This window comes from Sebastes fasciatus, chromosome 8 (genome assembly GCF_043250625.1).
Source record: "Sebastes fasciatus isolate fSebFas1 chromosome 8, fSebFas1.pri, whole genome shotgun sequence".
Taxonomy (NCBI): Eukaryota; Metazoa; Chordata; class Actinopteri; order Perciformes; family Sebastidae; genus Sebastes; species Sebastes fasciatus.
In genome coordinates, this window is record NC_133802.1 from 35607628 (window position 1) to 35617109 (window position 9482).

The 9482-nt window shown below is 43.6% G+C and overlaps 1 protein-coding gene and 1 long non-coding RNA gene across 3 annotated transcripts in view; one reads left to right on the top strand and one right to left on the bottom strand.

Moving 5' to 3' along the window:
* Positions 1-1099: 1099 nt before the first annotated feature.
* The window catches only part of LOC141773315 (isocitrate dehydrogenase [NAD] subunit gamma, mitochondrial-like), a 13857-nt gene continuing 5474 nt past the window's right edge, over positions 1100-9482 (bottom strand). Inside the window, exons 2-11 of one of the 2 annotated variants that reach the window (XM_074645222.1) lie at positions 8655-8702; positions 7984-8081; positions 7790-7905; positions 5007-5067; positions 4534-4666; positions 4249-4382; positions 2648-2750; positions 2198-2344; positions 1356-1511; positions 1100-1239 (exon numbers count right to left, since the gene is read on the bottom strand). In XM_074645222.1, coding sequence (XP_074501323.1) covers positions 1138-1239; positions 1356-1511; positions 2198-2344; positions 2648-2750; positions 4249-4382; positions 4534-4666; positions 5007-5067; positions 7790-7905; positions 7984-8081; positions 8655-8702 — 1098 coding nt within the window. In that variant the 3' untranslated portion in view covers positions 1100-1137. Of the gene's footprint in view, positions 1240-1355; positions 1512-2197; positions 2345-2647; positions 2751-4248; positions 4383-4533; positions 4667-5006; positions 5068-7789; positions 7906-7983; positions 8082-8267; positions 8395-8654; positions 8703-9482 lie in introns of those variants that run through there. The other variant, XM_074645223.1, reaches the window with a different exon arrangement.
* LOC141773323 (uncharacterized) lies at positions 1127-8129 on the top strand. The gene is made up of 3 exons (XR_012595074.1): positions 1127-1271; positions 4546-4714; positions 7992-8129. It is a non-coding gene; the product is annotated as an uncharacterized LOC141773323 (long non-coding RNA).

Below are 9482 nucleotides of genomic sequence, written 5' to 3' on the forward strand. Positions count from 1 at the left end.
AGCTCCTCTCTCCTTCTGTATATAGTCATGTCCCATTCATTGTTACTAACTTCATTCCTTCCCGGGAGTCCTTGTGCTTTCTTGTCTCGCAGGTAACCATGGAGCGGGGTTATACCTGGAGCGGGGTCACACCTGGAGCGGGGTTTCACCTGGATCTGGATTATACCTGGATGGTGGCTGCATCTGCTGCCTGCTTGACACGAACTGCTACCATCATTAATTCCGTCTGTACGAGGGACTACCAAGGCTAAGCGACAAAGTGGCAGCCTGGAGAATGAGACTTCTCGGTCACTGCCAAAGACATCAAGAGCTCCCAGCAAGCATGCTGATGCTGCGGGAACCAACGCACGGGCATCAATCACAGGGACGTCCCACACCAACACACATGGACGTACTGAGGAGAGATGCTGGACAGTGCTGGCGAGCTAGCCAGATGTATGGTGGACTGAGATAGCTGGAAGCTCCGCTTGAAAGCCCGTCTGGGGACGACCCAATGACATCAATTCCGATAGTTGTATTATCACTCTTTCCATCCACTGCTATTGATTTTTGTTATTAGTCCTACTTGTATTAGTTATTACAGCTGCTGGGCTATTATTGTGGTTGCTGTGCTCTCTCTCTCTCTCTGAATTGAATTGAATTGAGTTATGTTATGTTATGTTATGTTACGTTATGTTAAAGGTTATGTTATGTTATAGGTTATGTTATGTTACGTTATGTTATGGGTTATGTTACATCACGTCACGTCACATCACGTTACGTTACGTTAAAGGTTATGTTATGTTATAGGTTATGTTATGTTATGGTATAGGTTATGTTATAGGTTATGTTATGTTATGTTACGTTACGTTAAAGGTTATGTTATGTTAAAGGTTATGTTATGTTAAAGGTTATGTTATGTTATGTTATGTTATGTTGCGTTGCGTTGCGTTGCGTTGCGTTGCGTTGCGTTGCGTTGCGTTACGGGATAAAAACTACTGCATAGACTGTGATACAGTTTCATGTCACTATCAAACAACTCTTTACTGTTATTATGAAACTGCAAAGAAGACCTAGAGAAGAGAGGCCTACTTATGTACTATACAGTATATATATACAGTATATACTCTCTCTCTTGTATATTTCTGTGTGTTTGTTCTAGATGCTCAGAGTCCGAGGCCCGGTGCTCTGAACGGCGTTCATGATGGACTGGACCACTTCAGAGGTGGAGCCGTGGCCTCCCAGGTCAGCAGTGTGCAGCTGGAGGAGGACAAAGGAGACGACTGAACCATGTGAGCAGAACATTCTCGATTCATGTATCTTGGTAACCTGCTGGGTAATCAGTCAGATGTGGAGCGTGTGATGTGTGATCGTACCCGGGTCTCGGTGACCGTGGACAGGACCGCTCTGCGGATCATGCTGGCGTAGGCGTGCAGCTTCAGGTGGTCCAGCAGCAGGCAGGAGGCCAGCAGCATGGCCGTGGGGTTGGCGGTGTTCTGGTTAGCGATGCTCTTCCCAGTGTTCCTGGTGCCCTGCACACAGAACAACCGGTTGTATTCATGAATGGGAGGACATGTAATTTCTGATTATTTATAATATTACTGAAATACTCATTTAAGCTAGTAGATGGTCTAAACTTTAGACCATCTACTAGCTTAAATGAGTATTTCACTTTAGACTCTAAAGTGAAGGAGTAAAGGATATTGTGATTCATTTTTATCATGATTATAGAATTTTCTGTTTCCAAATATTCAACATTTAAATCAACAAACACAAGGCTATCATGTAGATCTTTCCTAAACCCAACTAGAGTTGTTTTGTTGCCTGAACCCAAGCAAGTGTTTCTGTTTAATTCACAACATTAAGCACATGTTTAGTGCGAGAGAAAAAGTGACGCCGAGGGGTCTGACAAAGCGCCAGTATGTGAAATGTTGGGATGAAAACGTGTTGTTCATCTATAAGGAGCATTTTAGTGTCTTTAAGCTCATAGTTTTGTTTTTCTGGCCCACAACATTCCTGTTTCCTGTTTCTGCTGGATGTGTAGATAAGCAACCGTTTGGTAACACGTTTCCATATAACCTTCATAAAGTGAAATATCAGTGTTGTGTTTACAGCTTGTTGCTCCACCCTCGTAGTTTAAGACACCTTTCATGTTTGGTCTCTGTGTTTTTCTCTTAGCCTTTCTTACTTTCGTAATTGTCCCTGTCCCTCTTCTCACCGTCTCAAACACAGCGTAGTCCTCTCCATAGTTGGCTCCAGGTACCAGGCCCGGTCCACCAACCAGCCCGGCACACACATTGCTCACGACGTTGCCGTACAGGTTGGGCATGACCATCACATCGAACTGCTGGGGCCTAGAAACCAGCTAACACACACACAGATAACAGAACTAGAAACCAGCTAACACGCCTCAACTCACAACAGTTTCACATTTCTGCTTGAAGATGTTTGTTTCTTTGACTGTGATTACGGGGGGGGGGAGGGGCAGATGGCAGAAGGCAGAAACTATTTGTATTTTAAACATGATCAATGTCAGCCTTCAGCCATAACCCTCAGATTTAATAATGCAACAGAAATGTGAGGCACTGAAGATGATGATGATGATGATGATATAAACACCACATAATGAGATGAGCAGCGTGGCGCTGTGCCGCCATGCCGTAGCTACCTGCATGGTAGTGTTGTCCACGATCATGCTGTCGAAGGTGATCTCGGGGTAACCGCTGGCAACCTCCTTACAGCACTCCAGGAAGAGGCCGTCACCCAACTTCCTGCTCCCACAAACACACAGTAAGACATCAGAGCTGTCGGTCCATTCAAACATTTAATCCCCATTAAATGCTTATCAACATGGGAGTGGACAAATATGCTGCTTTATGCAAATGTATGTATATATGTATTATTATAAATCAATTAACAACACAAATCAATGACAGATATTGATCCAGAAACCCTCACAGGTACTGCATTTAGCATAAAACAAGATGCTCCCATCATAACATGGCAAACTGCAGCCCAACAGGCAACAACAGCTGTCAGTGTGTCAGTGTGCTGACTTGACTATGACTTGTGATGATCATAAAGTGGGTATGTCTGTAAAGGGGAGACTCGTGGGTACCCACAGAACCCATTTACATTCACTGATCTGGAGGTCAGAGGTCAAGAAATGGACATGACAGATTTTCCTCTCCAACATTTAGTGTAAGTTTTGAGCGCTATTTAACCTCCTTCATGACCAGCTAGTCTGACCTGGTTGGTACCGATGGATTCATCAGGTTTTATAGTTTACTATGAGTAATAGTAGTAGTAGCAGTAGCAGCAGCAGTAGCAGTACTAGTAGTAGTAGCAGTAGCAGTAGTAGTAGCAGTAGCAGTAATAGTAGTAGTAGCAGTAGCAGCAGCAGTAGCAGTACTAGTAGTAGTAGCAGTAGCAGTAGTAGTAGCAGTAGCAGTAGTAGTAGTAGTAGCAGTAGCAGTAGTAGTAGTAGTAGTAGTAGCAGTACTAGTAGTAGTAGCAGTAGCATTAGCAGCAGCAGTAGCAGTAGTAGTACTAGTAGTAGCAGTAGTAGTAGTAGTAGCAGTAGCAGTAATAGTAGTAGTAGCAGTAGCAGTAGCAGTAGCAGTACTAGTAGTAGCAGTAGCAGTAGTAGTAGTAGCAGTAGTAGTGGTAGTAGTAGTAGTAGTAGAAGTAGCAGTAGCAGTAGCAGTAGTAGTAGTAGTACCAGTAGTAGCAGTAGCAGTAGTAGTAGCAGTAGTAGCAGTAGCAGTAATAGTAGTAGCAGTAGTAGTGGTAGTAGTAGTAGTAGTAGAAGTAGCAGTAGCAGTAGCAGTAGTAGTAGTAGTACCAGTAGTAGCAGTAGCAGTAGTAGCAGTAGTAGTGGTAGTAGTAGTAGTAGTAGAAGTAGCAGTAGCAGTAGCAGTAGTAGTAGTAGTACCAGTAGTAGCAGTAGCAGTAGTAGCAGTAGTAGTAGTAGTAGTAGTAGTACCAGTAGTAGCAGTAGTAGTAGTAGTACCAGTAGTAGCAGTAGCAGTAGTAGTACTAGTAGTAGCAGTAGCAGTAGTAGTACTAGTAGTAGCAGTAGTAGTAGTAGTAGAAGTAGCAGTAGCAGTAATAGTAGTAGTAGCAGTAGCAGTAGCAGTAGCAGTAGCAGTAGTAGTACTAGTAGTAGCAGTAGTAGTAGTAGTAGAAGTAGCAGTAGCAGTAATAGTAGTAGTAGCAGTAGCAGTAGCAGTAGCAGTACTAGTAGTAGTACAGCCGTCACTAACTGACATGATGTTCGCTTTGTGGACAGCAGTGACCAGGCGGCGTCCTTTGGCCCGAGCTGTTCTGAACGCGTAGTCAGCGATGCGTAAAGATTTGGTCCTGGTGATGATCTTCAGACATTCAACAACACCCGGTACGCTCTGCAGAGAGACAGAGAGACAGAGACAGAGACAGAGAGACAGAGACAGAGACAGAGACAGACAGAGAGACAGAGACAGAGATGATGAAGGAGGCTGGATGATGATGTGTTAGGATTGTTAGGAGTGATGTTATTAACCCTTCTCTCCTCACCTCGTGCTCCAGGCTGCTGTACTCTCCCTCTGTGTTCTCCCTGATGATCATGATGTCCATGTTTCTGTGCCGTGTCCTCACTCCTGGCAGAGACTGGCAGTGCATCACGTTGGCGTACAGATCCAGACCGGTGCTGCAGAGACAGGAGGAGGAATGAAGAAGGACAAACAGGAAGTGAAAGGTCAGAACAAGGTCTTATTCCTCTGTAGGGTCCGTTCCATGATGTGGTCAGACTCTGATAAGAACAGTCTGCGTCCGTCAGTGACAACTACAAGAACTGTTAGTGGACGTAAACTGACGGTACCGGGTTGAACCAGATGATCACATTACAGCTGGTTACAGCGTTCTCTGTTAATACTGGACCAGTTTAAAGAAGGGTTGTCTCCATCAGTCACTGAGACACAAACACATGAGTAATAAAATACCAAAGTTCTCCTTTAAGATGAGATGAGAGAGAAGAGGGGAACTCTCACCGGAGCAGGTTGTTTCTGGACCTGTAGGATGGCGGCAGGTTGTGGTTGGTCTCAATGTTACCTGGACAAACAAACAACGTCACATCTCAACAACACAGAATGATGCTGAACGGTAGAACACCTGTCGGGTTCTGTACGTAGTGAATATAGAACACCTGTCGGGTTCTGTATGTAGCGAATATAGAACACCTGTCGGGTTCTGTACGTAGTGAATATAGAACACCTGTCGGGTTCTGTATGTAGTGAATATAGAACACCTGTTGGGTTCTGTATGTAGTGAATATAGAACACCTGTTGGGTTCTGTACGTAGTGAATATAGAACACCTGTCGGGTTCTGTATGTAGTGAGTATAGAACACCTGTCGGGTTCTGTATGTAGTGAATATAGAACACCTGTCGGGTTCTGTATGTAGTGAGTATAGAACACCTGTCGGGTTCTGTATGTAGTGAATATAGAACACCTGTTGGGTTCTCTGTGTAGTGAATATAGAACACCTGTTGGGTTCTGTACGTAGTGAATATAGAACACCTGTCAGGTTCTGTATGTAGTGAATATAGAACACCTGTCGGGTTCTGTATGTAGTGAATATAGAACACCTGTTGGGTTCTGTACGTAGTGAATATAGAACACCTGTTGGGTTCTGTACGTAGTGAATATAGAACACCCAGTCGGCTTCTGTACGTAGTGAATATAGAACACCTGTCGGGTTCTGTATGTAGTGAATATAGAACACCTGTCGGGTTCTGTACGTAGTGAATATAGAACACCTGTCGGCTTCTGTACGTAGTGAATATAGAACACCTGTCGGGTTCTGTACGTAGTGAATATAGAACACCTGTCGGGTTCTGTATGTAGTGAATATAAAACACCTGTTGGGTTCTGTACGTAGTGAATATAGAACACCTGTTTGGTTCTGTATGTAGTGAATATAGAACACCTGTTGGGTTCTGTGTGTAGTGAATATAGAACACCTGTTGGGTTCTCTGTGTAGTGAATATAGAACACCTGTTGGGTCCTGTACGTAGTGAATATAGAACACCTGTTGGGTTCTGTACGTAGTGAATATAGAACACCTGTCAGGTTCTGTATGTAGTGAATATAGAACACCTGTCGGGTTCTGTATGTAGTGAATATAGAACACCTGTTGGGTTCTGTACGTAGTGAATATAGAACACCTGTCGGGTTCTGTACGTAGTGAATATAGAACACCTGTCGGCTTCTGTACGTAGTGAATATAGAACACCTGTCGGGTTCTGTATGTAGTGAATATAAAACACCTGTTGGGTTCTGTACGTAGTGAATATAGAACACCTGTTTGGTTCTCTGTGTAGTGAATATAGAACACCTGTTGGGTCCTGTACGTAGTGAATATAGAACACCTGTTGGGTTCTGTACGTAGTGAATATAGAACACCTGTTGGGTTCTGTACGTAGTGAATATAGAACACCTGTTGGGTTCTGTACGTAGTGAATATAGAACACCTGTCAGGTTCTGTATGTAGTGAATATAGAACACCTGTCGGGTTCTGTATGTAGTGAATATAGAACACCTGTCGGGTTCTGTACGTAGTGAATATAGAACACCTGTCGGGTTCTGTACGTAGTGAATATAGAACACCTGTCGGCTTCTGTACGTAGTGAATATAGAACACCTGTCGGGTTCTGTATGTAGTGAATATAGAACACCTGTCGGGTTCTGTACGTAGTGAATATAGAACACCTGTCGGCTTCTGTACGTAGTGAATATAGAACACCTGTCGGGTTCTGTACGTAGTGAATATAGAACACCTGTCGGGTTCTGTATGTAGTGAATATAAAACACCTGTTGGGTTCTGTACGTAGTGAATATAGAACACCTGTTTGGTTCTGTATGTAGTGAATATAGAACACCTGTCGGGTTCTGTACGTAGTGAATATAGAACACCTGTTGGGTTCTGTACGTAGTGAATATAGAACACCTGTCGGGTCCTGTACGTAGTGAATATAGAACACCTGTTGGGTTCTGTACGTAGTGAATATAGAACACCTGTCGGGTCCTGTACGTAGTGAATATAGAAGACTTGTCGGGGTCTGTACGTAGTGAATATAGAACACTTGTCGGGTTCTGTACGTAGTGAATATAGAACACTTGTCGGGGTCTGTATGTAGTGAATATAGAACACCTGTTGGGTTCTGTATGTAGTGAATATAAAACACCTGTCGGGTTCTGTACGTAGTGAATATAGAACACCTGTTGGGTTCTGTACGTAGTGAATATAGAACACCTGTCGGGTCCTGTACGTAGTGAATATAGAAGACTTGTCGGGGTCTGTACGTAGTGAATATAGAACACTTGTCGGGTTCTGTACGTAGTGAATATAGAACACTTGTCGGGTTCTGTACGTAGTGAATATAAAACACCTGTTGGGTTCTGTACGTAGTGAATATGGAACACCTGTTGGGTTCTGTATGTAGTGAATATAAAACACCTGTCGGGTTCTGTACGTAGTGAATATAGAACACCTGTTGGGTCCTGTACGTAGTGAATATAGAAGACTTGTCGGGTTCTGTACGTAGTGAATATAGAACACTTGTCGGGGTCTGTATGTAGTGAATATAGAACACCTGTCGGGTTCTGTACGTAGTGAATATAGAACACTTGTCGGGTTCTGTATGTAGTGAATATAGAACACCTGTCGGGTTCTGTATGTAGTGAATATAGAACACCTGTCGGGTTCTGTATGTAGTGAATATAGAACACCTGTCGGGTTCTGTATGTAGTGCGGAGGGTGAGGTAGCCTGACCTTTTAGTGCGACTCCGTTGCGTCTGATAGCCATGATGGCGTTATCGATGTCGTCCTCTGAGGTCATAGATGAGTCCACGTTGACAACCTCAAAGTCCACCGGTACACAGCAGAACCTGATGATACAGAACCGACGAGATATCTGAGTCATGTAATGTGTGTGTTTGTGTGTGTGTCTGTGTGTGTATTCTTACCGGAACAGCTCACACACGTGGCGGGCCAGCTCCGGTCCGATGCCGTCTCCAGGGATCAGAGTGACGGTGTGTCTGCCGCCGTACCGCGCCGGTGGAGGCTGCAACACATCAGAGTCAAACTCCTCCCACACAACCCAGTAGATGCATCCAAAACCCATCCAGAACCCAAACAGAACCCAAACAGAACCCATCCAGAACTACTGACTCAAACTGGTCGTCCTCTAACTGTTCTAATACGACTACACGTCTCTGAGTGTGTGTGGGGGGTGAGCAGCCATACTCACGATGGTCTGGTGAGGATGGAGGGATCAGAACGGAGGAGAGAGAACAGGGAGGTTATCAGGACGAAGAGGAAGACACGTGGTGACATCACAAGAACACTGATGAGACAAAACAATGTTCCTGTGGACACGCAATGAAGACATGTTGACACGTCCCTTAAAGGGAGAGTTCAGGTGTTTCTCAGTGTGGTTCTATGAGGTTCTGATCCAGAGTCAGTGTGTTACTACAGTAGATGGAGATTAAAGGGAGAGTTCAGGTGTTTCTCAGTGGGGTTCTATGAGGTTCTACCTAGCGGTGGGTTATCAGGTTAGGAGGTCATAAGGTCAACCAGGTGTGAGGCTTTAGCTCCTTATTAAATCATTATTAATATATGTATCTGAATAACTCACGGTGTAGGTGGACTTGTGTCTCTGATTACATGGAGCTGCTCCATAAACCTGCACGAGGAGGAAAAGGTGGTTATTTACCGAGAAGAACTATTAATTAAAATCAGATCAATAAATCACAACCCGACATATCAGACTGTGTCCTGGATGACTGTCTTGGTTTATTGATTCTGTGTGAGTGTGATGAGATGATATTATCACTGCAGTCAGGAGCGTACAGTACCGTACTGTATGTTCATGTTTATGAAACAATGATTTTCATTAGTGATTAATATGCTGATTATTTCCTCTGCGAGTTATTTGGTCTGTCAGATGTCGGTGTTCCCAGAGCCCACGTTGACCTGATCTTATTGTTCAGCACTCCAAAACCCCAAATTCAGTTTAAAGTCAGAGAAATATTCACATTTGAGGTGCTGGATCCAGAGGAACGGGGATATTAAAATGTATCTGTAATCAATATTGTGGGTAATATGACTAATCAATTAATAAAGAAATGTTCCAGCTCTAATTGAGTTCATATCTAGCAGAGCTGTGACCTCACCTTCCCCTTACTATTTATTATTATTATTATTAATTTATTCACCATACATCTGTCCATTACTCTGCCCTGCTGGTCACATGATGAACTGTTGTTGTCTCAGTGCTGGATGATCTAATCTAATAAAACTTAATTTTTTTTTTACCTTTATGTATTCAGGGGGAGGTTCACTGAGAGCAATGCTCTCTTCCTGTAATAAAACTTCATCTCATTACAGAAAGTTATCGGTTAACATGCAACAAGCAGACGTGTTGAGGTTGTTCATTCTGGTTAATAGCAGGAGTCCATTTATC